Genomic DNA, 14077 nt, shown 5'->3' with positions numbered 1-14077 from the left:
TGTGAGTAAGAACTGGCTGTGCTAATCTCAAAGGCTAAGCAGCAGATGTAGGTGTATGGATTGTAAAAGGGCTTTCTGTTTTCTTTCAGGGTTACCCTGGAACCAGAGGGGAAAAGGTCAGTGTGATAGTAAGATGGTCCATTAGAAACTGGTTGTATAAGTGCATAAGGGCTTTTGAGACTAAACTAGGCAGATGGAGGGAGGGAGGCTGAGGGTTGGAGGACTGGGATGGGGGGTGTATTGCTTTAGGAGTCAGCATCTTCTCAGGGGCCCTGATGAGAGTATTGAAGTACTATGGTCCAAAACAGGTGAGGTGGCTATGGAGATCAGCCATAGGCTTCTAACAAGCTATGTTGAAAAATGATCTCATGGATGTGTAAAGAATGATAATGACCAGGCCTCTTCCCTCACAGAGAAAGGAGGGGGGACATGGAGGTGGAGAGAACGAGGATGACTGTCGGGACCCTAAAGTAATAATACCCAAAGGAATTCTACCAGCTTCTGTGTTTATTCTTATCTGACCTATTCATGATTGGGGTATTAGAGGTGCCGGGGTCTTCTCACCCTGGACTGGTGGGCTTGTAAAGAGCTTTCAATTCCTTTATTGACTTGAGGCCCTGACTCCCATAGGCCATTCTGAGTGGCCTGCAAAGTTCTGGACGGCTGACTTTCTTCTGGGACTGTTTTTAAGAACCACAATTAATACAGAAACCCCTGGTGGCAGTCAGGTGATCAGGGCATATGTAACAGCAAAATCCTTTGTCTATTAAATTTATTTGCATGTTATCAATGAGCCCCCATAGCTAGCTCAGTGAAATGTGAGGCCATGTCTCTATATTAGGGGTTCTTCACCTTTGTTCTGCCATAACTGGAAAGCCTACTGATCTGTTCTCAGAAACATGTGAAATGGACTGGCAGGAATTCTGGAAGAAGACAATAGTGTGGCATCCAAGGAACCCAGCACGAGAAACAAAGAGCCCCAGAGTTGGAAGGGACCTTGGTGGCCGTCTAGTCCCAAAAGAAGCCCCATCCCTTGCATTCCTAACAAGTGGTGATCCGGCCTTTGCTAGAAGGCCTCCCAGAAAGGAGAGCCCCTCCCTCATAGGCAGCCATTCTAAAATCAGATGGGACAGAAGGGATCCCCACACCCTACCTCATCATGGCACCCAGAATTTCCAGTGGATTCTATTTCCTGGAGCCCCTTGGAAGTTCAGGTCCCCTTATAAAACATTCCAAGCCACTTCTGACCTTTTCCCCAATGGGACAATCCCCAAACCTCTTTCATAAGGAGATTGAGAAAGATTCTTTTGGAATGGGTGGGTCAGAAGATCTTCTCAGTAATGGTCTGCCTCAGAGGCAGCTAGGTAGCACAATGAATAGAGCACTGGACCTAGAGTCAGGAAGACCTGAGTTCAAATCCAGCCTGAGACATGCTCTAGCTGTGTGACCTTGGGCAAGTCACTTAACCTCTGCTTTAATCCATTGGAGAAGGAAATGGCAAACTACTTCAGTATCTTTGCCAAGAAAACTCCATACAGGGTCATAGAGAGTTGGACATGACTGAATGACTGACAATGAATGACCAACAACAATATGCATCTGACTTAGTTCCTTCAGGATACTATCACCTTATAGTGGGCAGTTGGGCAAGGATGTTCACTTCTGAGTCCGAGCCGCTAGATCCCTGTTTGTGGTCACACTTGCTGGCTTCTTTCACCTTCTGCTGCTGTCCCTGTAGAAGCAGAGAGGGGTCCCACAGCGCCGGGGTTATTTCATCTTTGTCTTCCTGTCATGAGAGGCCAAAAAATGTCTCACGGTTCTCTTGACTCTTAGCTAGACTGGTCCTTGGCTTGTAGGCAGAGGAGCTCTCGGGGACCACATTGGAACTTCCCTTTGCTTGGGAGAATGTGCCAGACTTGGGGCCTGGCTGGCATGTTACCTTTGAGCATCCTGGGTTCTCTTCCCTGTCCCCAAGAGGCATCAGAGGAAGATCTTGTGGAGGATAAACATGTCAACAGAAACCACCCCCTGGGGTGTTGATTTCTGAAAAATAGCCCAGACTTTTAGCATGTTAAATAGTAAAAAATGATTAAAATTTCCTCTTTAGCGATCTCTACACGACATCCAGCTCAGCCAACCTCTCTAAGGCTGCAGTTGTTTAGAAAGGGCCCCCTCTGAGAGCAGCCCTGTTCCCATCTCTTTCTGACCCCATGAGGATGCACATGCCTCCTTCAAGACAAGATCCAGGAAGAACTGATCGTGGAGGGGGAGGAGAAGGGTAGTGTGTGCTGGGTCCAGTAAGGCTCCCTAGGGTCTCAGCAATCCAGTCAAGACAGGGGGAGGGGGCATCTAGGACGATTACTAGCTGTGTGACCCTGGGCAAGTCACTTAACCCTGATCGCCTCCCGCCCCCATCCCACCCTCACACAAAAGGGGCAGGTAGAGGTAGAGCTGAAATCTCCACATTCCCTCAATTCCCTGTTTCTCTTCTGGACCATTACCCAAGTGGTCTGGCCTTTTCTTTGGCCTTGAGAGAATTCATTCTCCATGCTCCCACCAAGGTAATATACAGCCAGATCCTAGTGGGCAGCTCTGGTCTGTAGCCCACAGTTGGGCTAGCCTCTCTAGACACTGAATTCATAGGGTGGAGCTCCACCATGGGTAGCCACATGGCAGAGCTGAGAACTGGGGAGGCTGGGCTTGTAGGACGGGCTCTCTTCTTTGGGGATTAATGCCTTTATTCCCTGAAGGAGGCCTGGACCACAGCATCATAGATTTAGGACTGGAAGGGACTTGGATGCCACTGAGTCCAATTCCTTCGCTTCACAGATGAAGAAACAGAGGCACAGAGCAGTTAAGTGACTTCCCCAGGACCACATGGCTAGTGAGTAAGGCAGGATTTCAGGCAGATGTGAGCTAGGACCTTAGATCCCATTCCCACTTCGCTATGCTCTCTGGGTGACTCTGGGCAGCTGTTCCCCTCCTCAGAGCTCAGTCTCCTCATTTATCAGAGGAAGGCCAGCTAAACCAGGCCATGTTCAAGGTCCCCTCCAGATCTCTCTCTCTGATCTAGGTTCTGTGTTTCTTTCCTGTTGTGCCATTAATACAACACGTCTCTCCTGTGGTTTCCCCCCAGGGTTCCAAAGGCGACAAGGGCATCTTGGGCCCCAAAGGAGAAAAGGTAATGATTTGGGCCAGGGGTGGGGAACCTGTGGCCTCGAGGCCACACAAGACCCTCTAGGTCCTCAAGTGTGGTCCTTTGACTGAATCCAGGCTTCACAGAACAAATTCCCTTAATAAAAGGGCAAATTCGGTCAAAGGACCGCACTTGAGGACCTAGAGGGTCATGTATGGCCTTGAGGCCACAGGTTCCCCACCTCTGATTTGGGCAGTTACCCAGATGGGAGAGCAGCTGTGTCCCTGACTAACCAAGGGGGTGGCTGAATTTTGAGAAGGCCTCATTGGAGCTAGCTCCTTCCACAGCTGGTGTAGGTAACCACCACCCTTCCACAGGTGATCCCTGCCTTTGTTTTCTTCACAGGGTTTTCCAGGCCTTCCTGGGATGCTGGGACAGAAAGTAAGTACCTGAAGGTTGGAGTAAGCAGAGAAGGGAAGGGGGAGAGACGCTTGTGTCCCTGTATCTTTGTCTCCTGACTTACCAACATTGAGAGGCTTCCTCTGGATTCTGGGGGATGACCATGGAAAGCCTCATTTGGGGCTCCAAACGTCATCTCCTTCACAGGATGCTATTTTTAAGACAGACTAATAGAATCCTTTTCTGGTAAGTGTAACTACTTCCTAATTTTCCCTATTTCAGATTCTTAGCACATTTTTATTCTAGTCTAATCTCACTGGCAGGGCAGTCATTTGTATAAAACATTATGTTTCATCACTCCCTTGATAACCTACAAAAAGGACTTCTTACTAGGTTAAATAATTCTTGAGAGATTTCCATTCAGTTCAACTGAGAGAAAACAGGAGAGTCAAGTAGGACAGATCTCTCCCTGTTATCTACTGGTAATGACCGCAGCAATCTAAAGAACGCTCTTTTCCATCGTTGGGCATGCTCCTTTAAGACAGGCTGTATATGTTACCCATAATTGAGTCTTGGGAGAGAAATTAGATCAAGAAAATGCTGGCTGTTTCCGGTTAGAGAAGGGCAGGCTAGGATGGCAGGAGTTTTGTGCTAATAGAATCCTAGGAATAGTTATATAAAAATATAAATAACATGTGTGTGTGTTTGTGGGTGTGTGTGGGTGTGCAGGCACATGCCTTTTGCAGAGGCCAGGGAGTCCCCAAATGGGACAGCAGCCCCAGAGGTTCCCCTGTGACCACTATTCTGCAAAAAAGGGTCACTTTTCATCCCATCTTAACCTGTTTTTCCTTCGGCTCTTGTATCTTACTGCCCAACAAACTCCATACAAAGCAGCCTCAGATGTTATGTGAATAAGCCTTTTATTTGACCTGACTTCTCTAAAACATTTAAGAATGCAGAGGGGATGCGTATATGATATTTCAATGTCTTTAATACTACAACAAATTTAACTTTTATTCATTTGAATTATCTCACTCCCTGCTACCTAAAACTGACAGTGGAATGATAGTCCAGAGAGGAAAATAGTAGGTTTTAAGGGGGGAAGGGGGAAATCCAGGGATTTGGGGGGGGGTACATAATGCCTGGCAAGGGACAGACAAAGTATTGAGTACACTTATTGAAAGTAATTCAGATTTATAAACTTGGTCTTTAAAAATACATGATTCTTATATCCTGTTCTTGCTGGGGATTTTCATCATGCCACTGAACGACAAAAACACAGGCTCAATAAATATTGGGGCAGCTGTTTGGCTTGTATGCACTGGCCTGACTTCTGACAAACGCACCTTGTCTTTTCGATGGTAATTATAAATCGTAAGCACTGGCAGGGCATTTAGGGCTGTGGCCAACAGAGGGGATGAGCTAGCTGTTGCCTAATAACCAGCAGTCAGACATAAGGAATCTTGGGTGGAAACGGGGAAGAGACATAGGGCATAATGGGGGAAACAAGCTATTTTAAGGTTTTCTTTGAAAACCCTGAGTTTTTGCAGTTGGTATGTTTGACATTGGCCAGTTGGCAGATCTTTGGTTAGAGACATCAACCACCTTTATACCCGCCCTCCCTTTAGGACTTTTAATGAGGAATATTCTCCAGAAACCACATGGCCACACCCAGCTGGCTCTGGCATCAGACCACAATACATGCATGCCATCTTGTCCGTCTCCTCCCATGAAGCCTACTGAGGACATCTACCCAGCACCTGGGAGGCCTTTACATTTGAAGAGCATCGTTCTATCCACTTGTTATCCTTCCTTCTTGTTACAGGACCCACGCACCACCTTTTCCAATCATCCATTTCCTTTACTGTCTTTCTTATTCCACCCCTACCCTCATCATCATTGGTCATGTACCGTAACCCACATAGAGCCACCTTTTAGGCATGTCAGAAAAATATGGTCCCCCCACCCCCCACCAGAGTTCTATTAAAATAAAATGGAATGGAGGTAACAATCAAAATAACTTGGATTGAAGGGGGAAAAACAATTTTCTAAAAAGATCTAGTAAAGGGCGAGATCTGAGGCCACTAGCACTCCAAAGCCCTGCGCAGAAAAAGCGTTATGGGACCAGCAAGGATTGTTCCAGACCCACTGGGCAAAAACACTGGAATTTAAAATAAGAAGAAGAATCTCTGATAAAATTTCTTTTTTGAGTTTTTGTGGTTCTTTTAAACTCATTCTAAGCATTTGCCAAATAGTTCACGGCGACAGAGTAACCACATGGGGCCCAGAGGTTTTGCGTCCTTTCATCTCTGTCCTCCAGGCACTGGCAGGAGTGGGAATCCATTGCTAAAACAGCCCTCAGATTCCTGTGGCTCAAGCTCTCTCAGCTCCAGTCACCGAGCACCTTCCTTCTCTCATATCCTCCTGGGAAGCCTTGTCTTCTGTCTCCTGTACCCACCCTCCACTCCCAACCTTTTCTTCATAAGGAATAAGTTTGGAAGAAGCTGCTCAGTGGAGTCCAGTAACCTGGGAGGGTTCTTTGCTCTTTCCCTGACTTTCCTCTCCCTTCTCTATCGTCTCTGCAGGGAGAAATGGGTCCAAAGGGAGAGCCTGGAACATCAGGACCCAGGGGACCTACAGGAAGACCAGGAAAACGAGGCAAGCAAGTAAGGGCCGGTGCTTTACCTCCTCCCCGTGGTTGTGTGGCCTTGAGGGACCTGTGTAATGTTCACATTGGTCTATGTAGCAGGCACACACACACAACTGAGCTGGTTTGAGGAAGGAAGGAAAATGTCACCATCAGTTCGTGAACGTGGACCTCAGTGCTGCGGCGATCGGCAGAAAGTTACCACCCAGGTCACCTCCTGTCACTCGCTGCTTGGCTTGCTGGCAGGTGGGGACACGGCGGGTAAAACTGGGTCAGACCAGCAAGGTCCAATGGACTTTTTAGGTCACTAAGGCCTGGTTTCAGGGAATCAAAAGGGGGAAACCGAGGGCCTAGAGGATCACAGATCTAGAGCTGGACAGGACCTCAGAGGCCATTTTACAGATGAGGAAACTGAGGGGAGAGAGGCCACAGAAGTAGTAAAGGCCAAGGCAGGATTTGACCTCAGGTCAAGTAACTCCAGGCGCTTTGCTTTAATTTTTCAGCTGAGTGTTGATTTCGTGTGAAATATGAGCTCTCTGGGCATTTGTTTTGTTGTCTTTCCTTTCCTCGGCCAGAATGTGAATGGCACAGCCCTGTTAGGGATTTGGGGACAGAGCCTACTGCTGCCCCTGCCCTAAGCCACTCTGGGTCTTGACGCAATGGGCGCTGACGTTGCTGAGGGGCAACCCTGACTAAATCAAGAGAGAGAGAGGGAGGGAGGGAGGCATTTAACAAGATTTGGGGGAAAATGTCTAGGTCTTTTCAAGCATACAAATACATTAATGATAATCCCATGAATAGAAGATATAATTTTTTTTTTTTAAAGCAATCGGGGTTAAGTAACTTGCTCAAGGTTACACGGCCAGTTATTTCTGGGTGTGGTGCTGAGTGTCTGAGCCCGGGATTCGATCTCCAGGTCGTCCCAACACTGGAGCCGGTACTCTTACTCTCTGAGCCACCTGGCCACCCCTAAGCAATTGGGGTTAAGTAACTTGATCAAGGTTATGAAGACATAAATCTTAAAGTGCTAAATGTCCTAAAATAATTAGACATAAAAGCATGGCTACAGAAATATTAGATGGACTTCCCTTGGTCCCGTGGGTGGGTTTGGCCTTGACATGAGGCCAGGTGGGTCTCCTGGCTTTAAACCAAGCACACCCACCCCACCCTGCCCATTCACTCCCCAGATACCTTCCCCCTTCCCGAATACAGAGCATTGTTACCAGCTGCTGCTTTGTTGGGGGTGAGGGGAGAGCTTACCACCTGATCTGCCCTCTATGAAGAGCTAAAGGTCTTAGTGGACCCATTACATCCTCATGCTGTTTCCATTAAGTCTGGTGGGCCACATTCCTCCTTCCTAGAGTTTTCTTTTTTTAATTATTTTTATTATCATTAACTTCAAAAAAGAAATTTATTCACTAGAGTGTTCACAGCTCTTCTGTCCCATCCCTCAAGGCATGTAAGCAAAACTATCCTGTCTGCATTCTAGTCTATGCTAAATTAGAGGATTTCTGGGAAAAGGCTGCCCCTCTTGTCCACTTTCAGTCAAATCCTATTAATGACAGTCCTTCCAGTCACATGACCCATTCCTGTCCCTTTTCCGAAGCCTTCTGGGAGAAGAGGCCAGTTCACAAAATCATAAGATGTTAGAGCTAAAGCCCTAGCCATATGTGGGGCCATGGGATCCCAGATCTAGATCTGGAAGGGGCCCAGACAGAGCACTGTGTCTGCAGGCTGGAAGACCTGAGCTTAAGTCTAGCCTCAGAGAGACACTTCAGTGCTATGGGCCTCAGTTTTTTCATCTGTTAAATGGGGCTTATGATAGCACCCACTTCCCGGGCTTGTTGTGAGGATAAAATAACGTTACACGTGTAAATCGCCTTGTAAACCTCAAAGCGCTGTTGATACCAGCTTTAAATTAAACAAATGCCTGGAAACTCGACCTGGTTCCTATTCCCAGTGTCATGGGGGTGGCTGGGACCCAGCAGGCCATCCAGGCATTTCTTCATCAGGAGCAATCCGGAGAAAACCAGCTGCAGAGCAGTAGGAACATTTCCCACTATCATCTGTTCTTGCATTTGATAAGCATTTATTAAGTGCCCACTGTTTGCCGAGCACTGTATTGGGTGCTAGATATTGTCTTTAGAGGGACATCCCTTGGTTTTTCTGCTTCAGTACAGAATCACCTGTTGACCCATTGGTGCTTTACCGTGAAACAGGAGCATGTGAGCTCATCTGAGTCCTGGACATTAGAGTCAGGTAGGGGAGGGCCGTGCTGCTGGTGGACGGCTACAACACCGAGGCTACATCACGTTGGGAAGAACGCCTTTGGTGGAAGCCTCCACGGGGCCTCTCGAGGCTGAGCAGGCTGGATAGCCCCATCACAGACAGTTGGGGCTTGGGGAGGTTGTTTTTAAACTTCATCTCAAAGCTATAGTCTGCCTTCAGCTTCATAAATTGTTCTCTTGGGGACAGAGTAAGCTCTGAAGAATAGTTTTACAATTCATCCAAGACTCAGGAGACTGATTCTGCCCCATCCCCCAGAGCCAGAATGAAGGGTCCATTGGCAGTGGCAGCAGAGGGGGAGGGGAGGGCTCTGAGCTCTGCTTGCGCCTGAGGTCTTTGGGATTGGCTGTGCTTGGGTACCCTAGTGTGTGACTGAACAGAGAGCTGTCCCTCTGCCTCCCTGCGTCTCCCCTTCTCTGTCTCTCCATTTCTCTCTCCTCTCATTCTTTCTCAGTGTGTCCACTTGTCTTCTTCCTCTGAATCACTGTTTCTCTCTCTGTCCTTCTCTCTCACTCTCATTATCAACGCCAATAGAGAAGCATTGGTTCTAAGTCATTAGTTAGCCCAGCTGGCCGTGGGGATGGGCCATGGAGGTATTGTGTTTTTGCCACTTCTAACTATTACAGGGGACACCAAAAGCCTGCCTTCCCTTCAGACTTGGAGGGAGGACATTTTTGGAGAGAGGGGGAAGGGTGTGTCCCCTTTTTGCCCAGGCTTGGCCTAGGCTGCCTTGAGGGCTGCCCTTGTACTGGAATGAGCTCACAGGCTTCATCTCCTGCCTGCTGCTCTCTGGCTGATCCAGTAAGTAGATTGTTTTGTAAAGGGCTTCACTAGGTGATGTCTAAGCTTCTTTTGGAGCCTAAGAATAGGTGTACAAGTCCTAGGATTTAAAGCTGCAAGTGACTTGACCAAGGTCATCTCAGGAGGTCAGTAGTGAGCAGTAAAGCTCAAATAGGAACCCAGGTCTTTGGACTCCATATGCATTCTGACTCTCTCATCAGATGGATTAAAAGGTTGAAGTGCCAGCTTAGTGCCCAGTATATAGTAGGTGCTTAATAAACACACGTTCCCTTCCCCCATGCACTACACCAGCTTGCTTTATAATAGCCTACGTGTATAGTAGCACTGAAAGGCTTACAGAATGCTATTCTCATGAAATGGTGACTCCCTCCCCCGGGTCTGATGTGCCTCTCCCAGGGTCACAAGCATCCCAGTGAGATTGGAGCCCTGTAGGGCTTTCATAAAGATACCAAAGGCGTCCTTGGGCAGTTAGCATGCATCCTAGGAAGCAAAGTGGCCCTTTATCATTTCTCCTAGCAAAGGTCTGGTGTAATATTGTATGACCTGGACAGAGAGCTTCCTCAGAGCAAGCCCAGCCAGGCTCCGACAAAAAAAGAGGCTGTATCCCAGAGGCATCAAAGAAAAGATGTTGTTGTGCAGTCGTTTTTCAGTCGTTTCTGACTCTTGGTGACTCCATCTGGGGTTTTCCTGGAAGAGAAATTAGGGCGCTTTGCCATTTCCTTCACCAGCTCATTTTATAGATGAGGAGACTGAGGCAAACAGGGTTAAGTGACTTGCCCAGGGTCACACAGCTGGATTTGAACCCAGGAAGATGAGCCTTCCTGACTCCAGGCTCAGCACTCTGTCCACTGTGCGACCTCACTGCCCCTGTGTTGCAGTTTCATGGTGTGCTGTGGCAGCACTATGTCAAAGAATTCAGAGTCATACCGCCTCTGATCCAAGTATAACCATCTATTGGGAATGACACTTCCAACAGGCTGAGTTCCAAGAGGAACCAGCAACTTAGTAAAGACGACACAGTCAGTTTATAGTGCAGTGATGCTGATTACGGACAGAAACTGTGAATATTGACAAGGCGGGAGAGGCTTGTCAGGGATTAGATGATGGGGAGGGGTTCCTTCTTTGGGTCCCATTGTGGTCCTGTCTGGCCAGGATGGACGGGTAGGTATTATGGTCTGTGGCAGGCACAGTGTGATTGTGGTTGAGAGCCAGGACACCCACGTTCCACTCTGTGAATTGGATCTGGGGGCAGCGGCTCACTAGGGACAGTGGGCCTGCTATTCAGTGAGGCCTGTGGCTGAGTCTGGGGCCTGTGGTGTGGTTTAAGTGACATCAGGACATGCCTGCTGTTCAGTGGGGCCCATATTGAGGCTGGGGGCAGCTTTATTAGGATTCCGTCCACACAATAGGAGTCTAATTATTGTCAGTGCACTTGGCTGTGGTTCAGGGAGTGACGTTTGTGTCCATTTGATGCTCTGGCTCCGTAAACAGTGGTGGTGAAGCTTGTGTGAGGATCAGCTCCGGAGATGAGAAGATGATCAGGGGGTCCTAGAGGCAGATCTGGAAGGATTCCAGCCCCTTCGTTTAACGGATGGAGAAACCGAGGCCCAGAGAGCTGAAGTGGGTTCCCCAGGTTCCCCAGTGAGAAAGGAGAAAAGTCAGGATTCGAACCCGGGCCCTTCTCCCTGGCATACTCATTCCGCCAAGCCATGCAGTATCTCACGGTACATTTTCTCTTGGGCCTCTTGGTTGTTGTTCAGTTGTGACCCCACGAACCATGCTGTCTATGGAGTTTTCTTGGTAAAGTATACTAGAGTGGTTTGCTGTTTCCTCCTTCAGGGGATTAAGGCAAACAGAGGGGGAGTGACTTGCCCAGGGTCACACGGCCAGGAAGTGTCTGAAGCCAGATTTGAACTCAAGAAGATGAGTCTCCTGACTCCAGGCCCAGCACTCCATCCATTGAGCTGCCCAATTACCCTGCTCCAAGTTTACTGCCCCTTTAAAAGCTGCATCAGAAGGAGACTGAGCATTAGAAAGCCCATAAATGAGTCAGATTAAATTATATTTCCAAGAAAGGTCCTTACCAAGCCAAGCGTGCTCCGCAGCCCACATCTCCTCCCCAGGTGGCAGCCGGCTGATCAGCTAAGCTTCAGGGCGGGATGGAAGGGGGCGGGGAAGACTCTAGGGGCCTTCATTTCCATGGGTACATGGGTAGCTGTGAGATTTCAAGAACACATTTGCTTGCTCTAAGAAATCCGAAAAAAGAAAGGCTGGTTACTGGCAGTTCACCTCATATAGAAATCATAAGTCGCTAAGAACCATACACCTGGGAGATGGGTGCTAGGTACCCTGGAGCCAGGGAAGGCAGGGTTCTAGTCCTGCTTCGGCTCCAGTCACCTGTGTGATCAGCGAGCTTCTTATTACCCTTGGCAACACTCCCCAATCCCCCTGAGAGCTGTCGGTCTGCACAGGGAGAGGAAGCTTTCAAATCAGTGAGGTCCCCACAGCAAAGAAACCACAGATTCAGAGAGAAACAGAAAACAAAAGTCATCTAATCTAGCCTTTTGCTTTCAGGCAGAAAGGTGACCTGGTTCTTATAATCTTCTGGGGAAAGAGTCTTTAACATGTTGTTTTAATTTAATTTTTCAATTATCTACATTATTCAGTTTTCCATCTTCTAATAGTTTTGGGATTGGGGGCAGGGGAGGAACCCTTGTAACAAATATGCAGAATCAAACAAAGCAGATTCCCTCCTTGGCCTTGTCCAAAAGCACATGCTTCATTCTGCACCCAGAGTTCGCCACCATTGGAGGTCAAAGATGGGCAATCCCAATAGAGAATTCATAACCTCCTGAGGGTAGTATCTAATCACTGGTCATGTCTTCCCAGGAAAATCTGTTTTTTAGGTAGCACGAATGCTGCTCACTGAGGCATTGTTTGTTATCTAACGGAGAAGCGGGTAGTCAGCGGCTGTTTGTATAAGAATCAGGGGTGACAGCCAGCTCCCCAGGCCTTGCTTCCCTTCCGGGGATCCAGCTCATATTGCTGACTAAAAAAAGCCCTTGAGTGGCTATATTAAGAAGGTGTGATTTCCTTTCATCCGAGATCCATCTTGGTGATCTCATTGAATATTTCAGCTCAGAAAGGAGTCTTCAAAGTAGGATTGAATTGGAACCTCCAGCATCACCCTCACACCGCTCCTTCCCCAAGATTTAAAAAAAGCCCAGAACCCAAAACATCCCTGCTAGAGACTTGAAACAGGCCAGTGAAGACCAAAGAAAGAGCCACAGTCACAAGGAGGAATGTGATGCCTTCCAGGCCTGATGGGAAAAGGGCCCTGGGAAGGGACTGCTTCTGGGCTAGAGGGGGGATTGTATTTCACCAGGAGGGCAAGCCTGCCAGAGTAGACTTGTGGGGAGAGAATCCAGGCCAGAGGTTCTGGGGGCATAAATCACTGTCCTGCTTAGACTCCGAAGAGTAATCAGTACCTAGCTGAGTGTTCAGTCTTGGTGTTCGTTACAGGGAGTGAGCCCAGCTCATTTCAATCACCAGATCTCCAGACACAAAGCCAAGGTGCTGGCACTTGGTGAAACCATTTTTATGACAGAGGTGAACAGCCAGAAACAAAATGGAACCAGGATTCCACGATGCATAGACCTTTTGGGATTCGGTGTTGTAACAATAGTTCTCTGTCCTGATAGGAAAATGGGAAAATCCAGGTTTGTAAGGCAACTAATTGGGGAATAGGGATTCACATTACACATGTGTACTTACCCCTATAAAGTGACTCATCTGGCCATGAGTATCAACGTCCATTCATTTGAATATCAGGTGGGGGTGCCTGCCATGTGTACATGGCTATCTCTAGTGGGAGGTTTGTAGAACAGTTTCTTCTTTGGTCAAGTTGGAGGAAATGGAGAGGACTTTGGGAAAGAGAGTAAATGGACTGTGTCTACACATGCCCCAGTGGAGCACCATAGGTAGAATCAGTGGTTTTGTGGCATAAACCGTGGCCTTTGCTGGTTATTGGATTGTTGGCTTGTTTGTTTTTTCCCTTGAGCCTTTGTGGCAAAATCCCTGCTCTTCTCCTTGAGTGGACGGCAGGCAGAGTGGAGCATGAGGCATTCGACCTGGACCTCAGAGGTTTTCCATGAGCCATGGGTCTGGCCCTCACTGCCTTCTACCAAGGGCCAGGTGGACTTAGAGTGCGCTCTTTGGGTTTGCCAAGCATTTCTCCTCACATGTACCTTCATAGTGCCAGTGTGGTGAATTTTCCTTCACAGATGAGATCACTGAGGGTCAGGGAGGAGGCTTGTTCTTTTGCCATTGAGGCTTCTTCCCCCTAACCCATGAAAACACTTTAACATACATTATCTCACTAGAACCTCAGTGTCCCTGTGAGGGGGCTGGACAGGAATTATTATACTCATTTTACAGATAAGTAAACTGAGTCTTAGAGAAGTAGAGCTTTGCCTCAGATGACAGGGTTGTTGTGCAGCACAGTCAGAGCTGAGGCCTCGGGGCTCCATCTTGCGCTCTGACCACTCCGAGGTGCTAGGCTCTGGGTGACTGTAAGGGATGCCCAGGGTGTGTTGATGCAGAAGTCCATGCCCTCCCACCAGAGATGACAACAACCAGCCTCCACAGCAGAAAGATGACCCCCATCTGTTCCTCAGAGCACAGAGACCAGATCTCCCGTGGGAGCTCCTCGTCCCCCTCTTCCTGACCCTTTACACAGTATTTTGTAACAAACATCTCTCCTTCCTCTTTACCCACCTGAGTCTCAGCCCCCATGAAGCCTTCCCTGT

General features: G+C 48.2%; 1 protein-coding gene across 1 annotated transcript in view; it reads left to right on the top strand.

Annotated features, from left to right (window-relative positions):
* Nucleotides 1–14077, top strand: part of COLQ (collagen like tail subunit of asymmetric acetylcholinesterase) — a 50424-nt gene that overhangs the window by 20189 nt on the left and 16158 nt on the right. The window contains exons 8-11 of the mRNA XM_069088415.1: nucleotides 90–116; nucleotides 3137–3181; nucleotides 3542–3577; nucleotides 6121–6201. Coding sequence (XP_068944516.1) covers nucleotides 90–116; nucleotides 3137–3181; nucleotides 3542–3577; nucleotides 6121–6201 — 189 coding nt within the window. The remainder of the gene's footprint in view (nucleotides 1–89; nucleotides 117–3136; nucleotides 3182–3541; nucleotides 3578–6120; nucleotides 6202–14077) is intronic.

This window comes from Petaurus breviceps, unplaced genomic scaffold (assembly GCF_028583685.1).
Source record: "Petaurus breviceps papuanus isolate PSGF00001 unplaced genomic scaffold, PetGlider_PUasm1.0 185, whole genome shotgun sequence".
Classification (NCBI taxonomy): Eukaryota; Metazoa; Chordata; class Mammalia; order Diprotodontia; family Petauridae; genus Petaurus; species Petaurus breviceps.
This window is presented reverse-complemented; position numbering and strand designations above follow the sequence as displayed.